This window comes from Drosophila sechellia, chromosome 3R (assembly GCF_004382195.2).
Source record: "Drosophila sechellia strain sech25 chromosome 3R, ASM438219v1, whole genome shotgun sequence".
NCBI lineage: Eukaryota > Metazoa > Arthropoda > Insecta > Diptera > Drosophilidae > Drosophila > Drosophila sechellia.
Genome location: NC_045952.1, coordinates 25,383,470 through 25,395,921, shown reverse-complemented (window position 1 = coordinate 25,395,921; position 12,452 = coordinate 25,383,470). Strand labels below are relative to the sequence as shown.

Sequence of the window (12,452 nt, the reverse complement as noted above, 5' to 3'; positions counted from 1 at the left end):
GGTGTATCGAATCAATGATTCGCTTGCTGACAGCACAATTTTCACGTCGCTTCGAACGTTCAACGAGCAATCTTGTTTTTCGTTCCTTAATTTCGGTTAAATTTAGTGATAATTAATTTGCTAACACGATGGTGAAGGATGAGCTCCAATCGGACGAGTCCACCGATGTGATTTTGGTTGCAGATCGCGAGGAAGATGTAAGTACATACTCATACATTTCTGTGCATGTATGCGGTTTAGCAAGTGACGCACCCATATTCGTTTCCCTTCACACATACCACCCAAATATGCCAACCCACTTTCCACCTCTGCACCGGTAGGACATATGCGAGCTGGAGCACTTGCGTAAGCTCTTCATCGGCGGGCTGGCCCCGTACACCACCGAAGAGAACTTGAAGGTGTTCTATGGCCAGTGGGGCAGGGTGGTCGATGTTGTGGTGATGCGCGATGCTGCCACCAAGAGATCTCGCGGCTTCGGCTTCATCACCTACACAAAGTCCCTCATGGTCGACAGGGCCCAGGAGAACCGTCCGCACATCATCGACGGCAAGTAAGTATAGTCTGGGTGGGGGGTCATATCGTACCTAGAATAGATCTATACCATGAGGCCTTTCGCTTCCAGAACTGTGGAAGCCAAGCGTGCTCTGCCCCGTCCCGAACGCGAATCGCGCGAGACCAATATTTCCGTGAAGAAGCTGTTCGTAGGCGGTCTTAAGGATAACCACGATGAGGAATGCCTGCGTGAATACTTCCTCCAATTCGGGAATGTGGTCTCCGTTAAATTGCTTACTGACAAAACCACTGGCAAGCGTCGCGGCTTCGCCTTCGTCGAGTTCGACGACTACGATGCAGTGGATAAGGCCATCCGTAAGCATAGAAGCTAAAATGCTAAATATTAGATATTAAATATCAACCTTCATCTTCTTTAGTTAAAAAGCAACATGCAATTAAGTACGTTCACGTGGACGTCAAGAAGTCCATTTATAACTTGGAGAAGAAGGACAAACAGCAGCCAGGTGGTATGGCCAACGCCATCAAGCCATCGCTCAATCAGCAGCAGCAACAGCAGGGTGGGGGACAGCAGCCACCGAATGGCAATATGCCCCCACCTAATTTTCGACCGCCAGTGCCGCCACAACAGGCCATGGGCCCCTACCAACAACAGCCACCACCGGCACCGATGTCCGCTCCACCACCAAACTTCAACTACTGGGGACCACCTCCGCCGGCTATGCCGCCCTACTACCAGCAGCCACCGCCGCAGCAGATGAACGGCTGGGGTCCCTATCCGCCGCCGCAACAAAATGGCTGGAATGCACCACCACCCCCACCACCGGGTGCCCAGCAGTGGCACGCCAACCAGTGGGGTTGTCCTCCACCAGTGCAACAGATGCCGCCAGTTGGAGCAGTGCCACCACCCATGGGTCACAATGGACCACCGCCGCCGGCTCCAGGTAACTGGAACATGCCGCCCCCAGTGCCGGGTGCAGCTCCTCCATCCCACCAGCAGCAGTCTCAGCAACAGCAGCCAACACCACAACCAAATTTCGGCTCTGGCTATCAGCAAAACTACGGAGGCGGACCATCCAAGCATAACAATATGAATGCAAACCGCATGAATCCTTACTCGGCAGGTCCGCCCAACAGCTACCGTAGGTATAATCCATTATTAAAGACCTGTAATTTTGAACAGCTACTAATTGTAGACACTCCTCAACCACCAGCATATCCTGGCTACAACGCTGGGCCACTGCCGCCTAATGGAAGCGTTCCGCCGTCAACTGGGGCCAAGGCTGTGGGCGTATCCAATGGCTCCGTGGCCACTGGAGGCAGTGCCAACAGCAAGTATCGCCGCTAGATTGGGTGAGTAGCCGTACCCGCCATTAGTCGTTTCTTTTGAATGTGGCCTATGCATAAGAGCTACCTCAAATACGTCTTGCCACCAATATACCCATATACGCATATACTACTCGCCATTGATGCACTACGTCTGAAGTACATGTTTATTTGTAATTACTAATGTCTAAAATTTTCTTTGATTTAGATGCTCTTTGGGCGGCTAAAGCTCAAGAATCAAGACACTCTTTAGTAAGCTCGTTCATAAGCTAGGCCACACTCGCTTAGAGTTACTAAGCAGGAAACTTAACGCATTGTCTCTCTATCATAGGACAACTAACTACGATTTTACTCTACACTTAAGCTATACCATTGATTACCCTACGATTGACCTAAGCTATGGCAGACTATATATAACTATTTTATACAACGTATTGCGAGGAGCGAGCTGTTCTCCAGTTCGAATTACTCTAGACATAATTATGAAACTCTGAATCGTAGAACATGCCCAAATACGATACAAAATTACAAAAAGCTCTCTATTCAAATCTTATCCTCTCTCTGTAAAGCAAGGTGAAGGATTGTGCAATGTTGGAGGATGGAGGAACAATTGCCAATCATGATCAATTAATTAGACATAAATCACGGAGTTGTAGCCTGAGCTTATTGGCCCAAAACAAGTAGTTTAATCGTAGATGCCTATGTATTACCTAAACCATTCAAATAAGAAGATACGTCCAAACAAAAAAAAACACAAGAAACAAGAATATAAGAATGCGAAGCGAACCGAAGCCGAATCCCGACTCAAATCAAATCATACGCAGGGCTGACTGGCGTGGCCTTAACTATCAATGTACACAAGAGATGATATCAAAACAAATGTCAATTTTTACAAGAAGCAAGAATCGGACACTTATATAATGTATTGATGTTAAAGGTTTCTTATCTCGTCTCACACGATGTTAATTTATCCACTACATATATCTCTTCTTATTTGTATATATATCATGGCATAAACCCCAAAAAAAAAAGTGCTAAGAAAATGTATATGCTTTCGGATTAACTAGACTTACGATTTATTCTCGACTCTCTCCTATATTTAAGCTGTAGTGCACGCCAAGGGCTTTGAATTGATCTTTATATATAATGCAGTACTGATATAAGAGAGGTCTAGTCCACAATTTGCAAGATTCGTTATGCTGCATTATCGAGATACAATTTATCACTTAACCGAACTCTATGAAAACCCATACGCATATTTATTTTAAATAAATACAAATTAAAAACAACACTATGTATTTGTTTTAGCTGCCGTTATGTAAGTCTCTTTCTCTTTAGCGATAGCATAAACTATATTTAGTTAACAAACCAATTTCGCTCTAATTTTAAACATACTCTACTCTACAAACTAAGCCATTAAACGCTTGAGACAAAGTTAATTCGTAAGGTAAGTTAGTAACGGATCTCATCTAGGATATACTAAAGTGTTTATAAGTGCTCTTAAGTTTCTACCTTATGTGTAGCATGTTATCGAATCTTTATTACGCTTTTCTAAGCAAACAAACTATTTCTTTTCCAAAAAAAAAAAAACACCCCGGAGCAACGCTGGAGTGGCCTGTTTCAAAAGACCAGAGCTCAAGATTTCCATAACCTATGAGGTATGTAGAAGAGGACTCCATTTATTTTATGTGTTTACAAGCAAGAGACCAATAAAAAAGAGCTGCCGAAATCGAAGCAATCAGTGTTTTTATTCCAAGCGAACATGTTGGGAGCCAACACGTTGGAGGCGACCTCAAAACCATGGGCAATGCTCCATGCTCCACTTTGGCGATCCGTAATCATTCCGAAGCTTTTCCACAGGCAAACAGTCGCCTGCCATCCGCCAACGCGATTAGACATTTGAAGGGAAACACTTTTCATTAAACGCACAGTGAGTACTTTCGCACAGTGAAACAAAGGATTGAGTGTCGTAATCGGATTGACAAAACAAGTGTGTGACTGATACAGATACAGATACTTTGCTTGTTCCTCAAATTTCTGCAAGCTAAGCTCGGGCTCGAGTTGCTCAAGTTCAATGTTCCTTGCTCATTGGCAAATAGTCAATCAATTGGACTTAATTTTCGATGAAATTGGCCAGTTAATTGGTCAGAACTGAGAGTTCCTAAGAGAGTTCACTAGAAGCAAAAGTTAGTCTAGTGATTTGCAAGGTCAACTGCGAACTGCACTTCAGCCAATTCAAGTAGATTGTATCTGCGTTCGGTCCAATTTCACTCGCAATTCACAAACATTGCATCTTGGACACTGCATCACGTCATTGTTTCTAGTTTCCTCGGCATAATTAAACAAACACATGTGCAGTATATCGGATATATACATATATATATATATGTGTGCAATATGTGGAATGCACTGCGGCAGCATCCCACTCTCGGATATTCCTGGAAGCCCCATTCCGCGAGATCGCGTATACATTTCTCAATTGCCAGATACATAGCTGCGCATTTGACTTGATGTTCAGCGGCACAAAAGCGACGATTAAGCACATCTTGCTTGCGCTACCCAAAACGGAAGCGACCGATCCTGATTAGCGGCGGTGGGGCCAAGTCGGGCTGGTGTCGGGCTGGTTCCTGATAAGCCAACTGTGTCGTTGGGCAACCAATGATGTGCCATGTACTAAGTTTAAGCATAGAACTGGGGCGACGTCTTGAAATGATTACGAAAATTCGGCTTGAGTTTGCCCTGTGTGTGTTTAGCAATAGGATTAGGGTCAGCTGTACTCAGGTATATTCGCATCAATAGGAGCATCTGCATATATAGATGATTTTATAAACGATTCGAACTGCTCAACATGTGTTCAACATGCCCCAAATTTTCAAATATCCAAACATATTTCAAATTTGCGGTTGCGAAAAGCGAGGAAACTACATATTTGTGCAGCAAGAAAAGGAAATGAAAGGAAAACATTGAAAATTCTGAGATTTTATCCATCACCTGGTTTCGCTTCTATTGCCATCGTTCTATTTTAAAAACTCCACATCTCCAGTAGTCATCTTCCGCCATCAATGAGTTGGCTTTGTTGATCCACAAGATCTTTAGATCCATAAATAAAATTGCCCATAAAAGGAAATGCATCTGTATCTGCGCACCACATTCGCGTTGACCTTTTGAACCCTGCAAGATTTTTGCGGCTTCTTCAATTGTTTTTAATGAGCAAAAAGACGCCGCACGGTATGTGGATGTAAAACCCACCCCGTAAGTTGGTCGTTACAAGATCGCCAGTGGAGTACAGTAACGACGCAGCACGCGGTACAGTCGCAAACCAATCCTTGAAACAGAAGTTGGGCCAGGGCCACAGCTAATCTCAAAGTAATTTCGGTTTTCCCAATCGCAATGTCTTGATAATGTACTTTATTTATAAAGCGACTTTTGTTAGTTGCCAAATATAGTCTAAATATAATATATTTCTAAATGAAATCCCTGTAGTTGAGATCGCCATTCGAGATGCGCTCCCTTTGGCTGCTGCTCGGCTTGGGCCTGCTGGCTGTGAGCCACGTCCAGGCCTCCATGGAGTTTGACCAGGATCTGCTGGATGAGGACCTCGATGAGGACGAGGAGGAGTTCCTGCGCCTGCTGGAGGAGAAGAGCAGGGCATGTGGCCGCAAGCCAAACCGCAATTACAATTAATGCGCTAACTGAATTCCATTCGCAGATCAATGACATTGAGCGCGAGAACGAGATAGCCTCCAGGCTGGCCGAAGTGCATCACAATCTACTCAATCCCGTCGTCGAGGTGGATCCGTGCGAGACGATGAGCTGCGGAGCCGGCCGCATCTGCCAGATGCAGGAGGAGAAGCCCAAGTGCGTGTGCATCCTGGAGTGCCCCGAGGAGGTGGACACCCGCCGCCTGGTCTGCACCAACACCAACGAGACCTGGCCGTCGGACTGCTCCGTGTACCAACAGCGCTGCTGGTGCGACAGCGGAGAGCCCGGCTGCACCAATCCGGACAACGCGCACATGCACATCGACTACTACGGCGCTTGCCACGAGCCCAGAAGCTGCGAGGGCGAGGACCTGAAAGACTTCCCCAGGCGTATGCGCGACTGGCTGTTCAACGTGATGCGCGACCTGGCCGAGCGCGACGAGCTGACCGAGCACTACATGCAGATGGAGCTGGAGGCGGAGACCAACAACTCGCGTCGCTGGTCGAACGCCGCCGTGTGGAAGTGGTGCGACTTGGACGGCGACACCGATCGCTCCGTCTCGCGCCACGAGCTCTTCCCCATCCGTGCTCCGCTGGTCAGTCTCGAGCACTGCATCGCACCCTTCCTCGAGTCCTGCGACTCCAACAAGGACCATCGCATCACCCTGGTGGAGTGGGGCGCCTGCCTGGAGCTGGATCCCGAGGACCTTAAGGAGCGTTGCGACGACGTCCAGCGGGCTCAGCCCCATCTTCTGGGCTAGGCCACAGCTCATTTTCCATATCCACTAGGTTGCTACTTGTTTCCTTAATCCTAAAAAATGTCTACTTTAGCAAGTTATTGTGTAAATGATCGCTTTTCAATGAAATATATTACAACTTCTTTGAAATAATACGCATTTTGAAAAACGTCAGTCTATTCACTATTATCTTTCGGATAAAAAGCTACAGTTGTGATATTTCGCTCTGGGCATTTACTCGTTTATTAGGTTTACAAATACAGTGGGTTCGAGCTGCTAAATGCCCTGAATAAAACTGAACTTTAAGCGTTACTACTGCACTTTTCTCACAATTATGAGAAACTTGTACTTCTTACAGCTGGAATTAATTACCATCTAGTTGCAATTCTATACATTCATCGACACAAGCGCAATCATCTCGTCTTGTTTTTTGGAAATAACAGGATTGGCGTTTTTATTATAGTTTTTATTAAATTTATTCGTGTAATTACTTTGCTCTAAATTAAGTTTTGTTTTTGTTTCATACTCAACCTCGCCAAGGATGCGTGCGGGTAAATACGTTTTGTGTGTTTGTATTTTTTGTTTGTATGTTGTATGCTTGTGAGTGTTGGGGAGATGGTAGAATTACATAATTATGTATTACGTTGTGTTTAAGAAATATATGCTGGCGCACAGAAATGATTACAACTCGTCGGTGTGTTAGCTTGTCTCTGCTGAAATCTGAATTAAACATTAGTGTTGCATGTTCCGAAGGCGTCCGATTGCCGACAGGCTTAGTAGGCCTGCGACAGGATGACGTTGCCCTTCCGCTGCGGATCCTGCACCGTTTCCTCCTTCTTGCCGATCAGCGACTTGTGTATGTGCGGAATGACACCGCCACCAGCGATGGTTGCCTTGATCAGGCTGTCCAGTTCCTCGTCTCCGCGAATGGCGAGCTGTAAGTGGCGCGGAGTGATACGTTTCACTTTCAAGTCCTTCGATGCGTTGCCTGCCAACTCCAGGACCTAAAATGATTGGGAAAACCAAAGAAATTAATCGAATATAAGCTACGAAGGATAAGCTACGCCAGCATAAGCTAAAGCAATTAATTTACTTTTTTCGCTCATTACCAAAACAAACATTGAAATAGCAAAGCAAACATAAAATCCAAAAAAATACATTTTAAAAAATATTACAACAAACGTAAGTTACATTAAAAAAATAAAACTAAACGGTAAACGTTTTATCCTGAAAAAGGCGGGAAAAGTGTGACTGCCTAATGGAGCAAAAATTCTATAAATGATTACAAATGAATTACGGTATAATTCTTAGAAAATGAATAGCGGTATACATCAAATAAAAACTACAGTTATTTAGATTCAGACAACTGATAATGCGCGCCTCAAGCATTTCATGAATTAGGTGTACATTTTCATCATTTTCATTCCACACAAAATGTCAATAAGAAACTGTGTTTTTAAATTGGAACGCAAATAACTGCAAATAACTGTACACAATAAGAAAAGTGGAGGGAATGCAACTGTAAGAATTTCTGAATATAGAGGATTTTTCTTGAATATTTCTGTTTACATTGAAAATGTTAACAGGGAAAAGTGTCGCGAGAGAAAAGCGGGAAAACTCGGCGGACGCACACTTACCTCGGCGGTCAGGTATTCCAATATGGCAGCGGAGTACACGGCAGCAGTGGCTCCGACGCGTCCGTGTGACGTAGTGCGGCTCTTGAGATGGCGATGGATGCGACCCACGGGGAACTGTGTGGGGGAGAAGAGGCGGGTAACTGGTTAATTGGCTTGACCGGCTGTCTTGTTTATGTTTTTGTCAACCCCAACCAACCAATGGAGGCGGGCACCCTGTTGGTGTGGTGGAATATGCTCGCTGGCGAGGTGGGTACCGAAAAGGCGCGAAAAACCGAGGTACAGATTGTAAAACTCACCTGAAGACCCGCGCGCGCGGAACGCGATACCGCCTTCGCCTTAGCCTTGCCAGAATCCTTGCCTGCTTTACCGCCAGCCTGCGAATAGACACAGCACAATGCATTTCTTAGAACAACAAATTAAAGCGAGTGTGGCACAAGTCGCAGAGGAAAACACAAAATGGAGGCATCGCTGCCGAAGTGAGGTTACGGCCGATCGCCCGCAGCAGCACAATAACAAATGCCCGCCGATTTTGATGCTGCTTGTTGTTGCGATCTACGTGGTGTCCACTTCGCGTGCACTGTGTTGTCCGCGTCTTCGCATCAATATTTAATTCGCGGGGGGCACGCGCAGTGCGAAAAGCGAGCTGCGCTGCCGCTCAAAAATGCACCGCAAAATTACCATTTCTGTTCAATCGATTTTTCTGCTGCCTGCTAACTGCGCTTGCTTGCGAATGTGGCTCTGGGCACTCTGTGATTTTAACGGCCGCGATGGGAATGCTTATTTTGTTGCTACACGAAACCGGAGCGTGCGAGTTGTTTCCACGGAATTCGGTTTCGACTACTTGAAATTTTTTCGGGAAAAAGACGCCGTCAGCGGACGCCAGGGTGGAACGGATCTTATCGATGTTTGGCCTATCGATATGCGCTCACCCCTAGATGGTAGCTTCCTATTTTGGCCGCACATTGACAAGTGGCGCCGTTTTTCATAGCTGTCTATCAAAAAATATCGTAAAAACATAATCATTCTTTTTTTATTTGTACGTTTCAATGACTCAGCAACAGCCCTGGAAATAAGTTGTTTCTTACAAGTAGTCCTGCTGTGGTACATTTTTTTTTAAGCTGTCACTTACTTGACAGCCCTGCAGGACGCCACTACCCGCGCCGATTGGCAACCCTGATAGCCCGGCATTTCGAGTAGAATTTGCGAATAATTGTACTTGGCCGCTATTTAACAACGATCTGACCAGAGGATGCCGCGTGTAGCCAAGCCGATAGCTGCCGCTCCGGCCAAGAAGGCGGTGCCGGCCAAGAAGGCCAAAAGCAAGCTGTACAAGATGCCGGAGAAGGTGAAGGAGGGCACAGTTTTCACCGATTTGGCCAAGGGGCAGTGGCGCATTGGGCCCTCGATCGGAGTTGGAGGATTCGGAGAGATCTACGCCGCTTGCAAAGTGGGTGAGAAGAACTACGATGCTGTGGTTAAATGCGTGAGTGCCGCTCGTTTGGTTTTTTTTTTGAGATTTGCCATTAAAATCGTGTATTTAGGAGCCACATGGCAATGGTCCTCTGTTCGTGGAGATGCACTTCTATCTGCGCAACGCCAAGCTGGAGGACATCAAACAGTTCATGCAGAAGAACGGCCTCAAGTCGCTGGGCATGCCCTACATACTGGCCAATGGTTCCGTGGAGGTGAATGGTGAAAAGCATCGATTTATAGTCATGCCGCGCTACGGCAGCGATCTGACCAAGTTTCTGGAGCAGAACGGCAAGCGACTGCCCGAGGGCACTGTCTACAGACTGGCCATTCAGATGCTGGATGTCTTTCAGTACATGCACAGCAACGGCTACGTTCATGCCGATCTTAAGGCGGCCAACATACTGATGGGCCTGGGAAAAGGCGGCGCTGCGCAGGCGTACCTAGTGGATTTTGGCCTGGCCTCACACTTCGTCACCGGTGACTTCAAGCCGGACCCCAAGAAGATGCATAATGGCACCATAGAATACACATCTAGGGATGCTCATCTGGGCGTGCCAACCAGGCGAGCTGATCTGGAGATACTCGGTTACAATCTTATCGAGTGGCTGGGCGCGGAGTTGCCGTGGGTCACGCAGAAACTACTGGCTGTACCCCTCAAAGTGCAAAAGGCCAAGGAAGCATTTATGGATAACATAGGCGACAGTCTGAAGTCGGTGTTTCCGAAGGGAGTACCTCCGCCAATTGGGGATTTCATAAAGTATGTCTCTAAACTAACGCACAAACAGGAGCCGGACTACGACAAGTGCCGCAGTTGGTTCTCAAATGCGCTCAAACAGCTGAAAGTTCCAAACAGCGGAGATCTCGACTTCAAGCTGAAGGTACAGACCAGCAGCAACAATAACCTAAGTCCGCCCGGCACGAGCAAGGCAGCAACAGCCAGGAAAGCCAGGAAAATTGATTCGCCAGTCTTGAACTCATCACTGGACGAGGAAATCTCCGCCAGCGAAGAGGATGAGGAGGAGGACAAGTCATATCGCAAGAAGACAGCCAAAAAGGTCACCCCATCAGCACGAAACGCCAAGGTATCGCCCTTGAAGCGAGTCGCTCCTGCTCCTGCCGCAGAAAGTTCACCACCCGGCCGGAAGCGCGTTAAGACTGAACCCAAGTCAACTCCCAAGGAGAGAGCTACACCCAAGACCAGTCCCAAGCCAAAGGGCACACCGAAGGCCAGCCCAAAGCCACAAACACCCACTGCAGCTCGTCTAAGGACTCCCAATGCCAAGATCAATTTCAGCCCGTCTATTTCGCTGCGTGGACGTCCCGGTGGCAAAACCGTGATCAACGATGACCTCACTCCACAGCCGCGTTCCAAGAAGACCTATGAGTTCAACTTCGAGCTCGACGTTAGCATGGATGCCAACGTAATTGTGAATGTCAAACGCAAAAAGAAAGCAGAGCAGGATAAGGCGACAGCAGTTGATTCACGTACACCCTCATCTCGCAGCGCGTTGGCGTCCAGTTCGAATGAGCAGGGCTCGCCCGTGACCCGAGTTAACCTGCGCAAGGTAAACGGCCATAGCGACTCCTCCACACCCGCCCGTAGTCCGCGGACACCAGCCGTCACTGTACGGAAATACCAGGGATAGGAGTGTTTGTTTTCTGTATTTTTACACTTATAACTTCTTTAATAAAAACTTGAAATATTTTCCTACATTTACCTACGTATAATCCTGGATTGCATGCAGCTGGCTGAATTCGGCAGTACGTACACACATATTTATAAAAATCATTTATTTAAAATGAGTTATTAAACGTTCAGAATCTTATGCGGAGTGAAACTTTATACTTAATTATTAGAGATGCTAAATTACTGCTTGGATCTGCGCTTGCTGCTGCTGCTGCTGCCGCTCTCGTGATGCTTGGAGGAACTGCTCTTGGAGCTGGACTTGGTGCTGGAGCTGCTGCGTCGCGATGAGGTGCCACTACTGCTGTGCTTCTCCATTCCGCCGATGGCGCTAAGTGAAGACGCCGCTGTGGATTTAGAGGATCGTTCTTCCTTGTGCGATTTGGACGACGACGAAGAGGAGGACTTGTGGCCATGCTTGCTACTGCTACTGCTGCTGGCATTCGTGGAGCTGCTGGGCTCGGGCCGGTAGAAGGGCGACGAGGAGTTGGAAGAGTTTGATGAGCGCGACGACGCGACCGACGATTTGGTTTTGCTGGTCAACGGCATGGGCTCGTCGGCTATGAAGACAGTTGGCGTTACGGCCGCTGCAGAGGATGTTGTCCTCCCGCTGCTCGTTGGCTTGTTGCAGCACGTGTCGCACTGCCAGTTCTGTTCCTGGTCGTCGGCCGCCTCCTCCTTGGTTATGGGCGGCTTGTGGCACTCCTGATGGTACATGGCACCGCACTTGGAGCACTCGATCAGCCGATTGGTGGCCGTGAAAACCATCTCGCCGCACACGCAGCAATTGAGGTCGCCAAAGTCGCCGGTGTCACCGGTGTTAACTATTCCCACGGCGCTCAGACCGTCATCCGAATCCGCAATGGTGTCCACCGAATCGGAGGGCTCTTTGTCCGGTGAGTTGGTCAAATTGATGATCTCGTCCGCATTGATGGGCTGCTGCGGGGGCGTGGCCGCCCGCCCAACAAAGTTCGCCTCATCCTCCAGCATCCGTGGCGTCATGTTGTTGGTCAAACTTTTCTCCGGACCAAAACGCGCCTTCAAAGCCTCGTCCAAAAGCAGACGCAGTTCGGCCGCCGAGGTGGGATTACTCGAGTGCAGCAACTTGATGGCCTTCTTCAGCACAGGATCTACTTCTTGGGCAGCTGCAGCAGCGGCGGCTATATTTGCGGCCATCTTAATACCGGGTAAATATAGTAAATAACAATATAAATGCAGATTTCGGCCCGCGCAACAGCTGTTTGCATGGTTTCAGCCATTCACTTGGAAACGTGAAAAGGTTTTAGGCGGGAAAAAGAAATTGTATGTTATTAGCCATAACACGATGAAAAGAAAGATATAGATCATTTCAAGTAATCTGAATAAAGCATTGATAACAACAATG

At 47.4% G+C, this 12,452-nt stretch overlaps 5 protein-coding genes across 9 annotated transcripts; 3 read left to right on the top strand and 2 right to left on the bottom strand.

The window, feature by feature from the left end:
- Positions 1 to 9: 9 nt before the first annotated feature.
- LOC6617094 (ribonucleoprotein RB97D) lies at positions 10 to 3,570 on the top strand. Of its 5 annotated transcripts, none has more exons than XM_032720496.1 (6): positions 10 to 197; positions 321 to 550; positions 623 to 867; positions 930 to 1,652; positions 1,707 to 1,863; positions 2,168 to 3,570. In XM_032720496.1, the coding sequence occupies exons 1-5, from the start codon at positions 129 to 131 to the stop codon at positions 1,856 to 1,858; spliced, it is 1,419 nt and encodes a 472-aa protein (XP_032576387.1). In that variant the 5' UTR covers positions 10 to 128; the 3' UTR covers positions 1,859 to 1,863; positions 2,168 to 3,570. The 5 variants fall into 5 exon arrangements, with proteins under 5 accessions (XP_032576387.1, XP_032576386.1, XP_032576388.1 ...); XM_032720495.1 differs by having other exon boundaries at positions 2,045 to 3,570; XM_032720497.1 differs by having other exon boundaries at positions 1,725 to 3,570.
- Positions 3,571 to 3,658: 88 nt separating this feature from the next.
- On the top strand, positions 3,659 to 6,443 carry LOC6617093 (SPARC). The gene is made up of 3 exons (XM_002041384.2): positions 3,659 to 3,766; positions 5,320 to 5,484; positions 5,546 to 6,443. The coding sequence occupies exons 2-3, from the start codon at positions 5,338 to 5,340 to the stop codon at positions 6,296 to 6,298; spliced, it is 900 nt and encodes a 299-aa protein (XP_002041420.1). The 5' UTR covers positions 3,659 to 3,766; positions 5,320 to 5,337; the 3' UTR covers positions 6,299 to 6,443.
- A 276-nt stretch (positions 6,444 to 6,719) lies between these two features.
- On the bottom strand, positions 6,720 to 8,788 carry LOC6617092 (histone H2A.v). Its single transcript, XM_002041383.2, has 4 exons — positions 8,590 to 8,788; positions 8,208 to 8,285; positions 7,912 to 8,025; positions 6,720 to 7,278 (listed from the first exon to the last, which is right to left on the bottom strand). The coding sequence occupies exons 1-4, from the start codon at positions 8,590 to 8,592 to the stop codon at positions 7,048 to 7,050; spliced, it is 426 nt and encodes a 141-aa protein (XP_002041419.1). The 5' UTR covers positions 8,593 to 8,788; the 3' UTR covers positions 6,720 to 7,047.
- Positions 8,789 to 8,950: 162 nt separating this feature from the next.
- On the top strand, positions 8,951 to 11,097 carry LOC6617091 (nucleosomal histone kinase 1). The gene is made up of 2 exons (XM_002041382.2): positions 8,951 to 9,394; positions 9,453 to 11,097. Exons 1-2 carry the CDS (start codon positions 9,161 to 9,163, stop codon positions 11,028 to 11,030), a joined length of 1,812 nt encoding a protein of 603 aa, XP_002041418.1. The 5' UTR covers positions 8,951 to 9,160; the 3' UTR covers positions 11,031 to 11,097.
- Positions 11,098 to 11,160: 63 nt separating this feature from the next.
- LOC6617090 (integrator complex subunit 12) lies at positions 11,161 to 12,408 on the bottom strand. The gene has a single exon (XM_002041381.2). It carries the CDS (start codon positions 12,242 to 12,244, stop codon positions 11,252 to 11,254), a length of 993 nt encoding a protein of 330 aa, XP_002041417.1. The 5' UTR covers positions 12,245 to 12,408; the 3' UTR covers positions 11,161 to 11,251.
- Between the last annotated feature and the right edge of the window lie 44 nt (positions 12,409 to 12,452).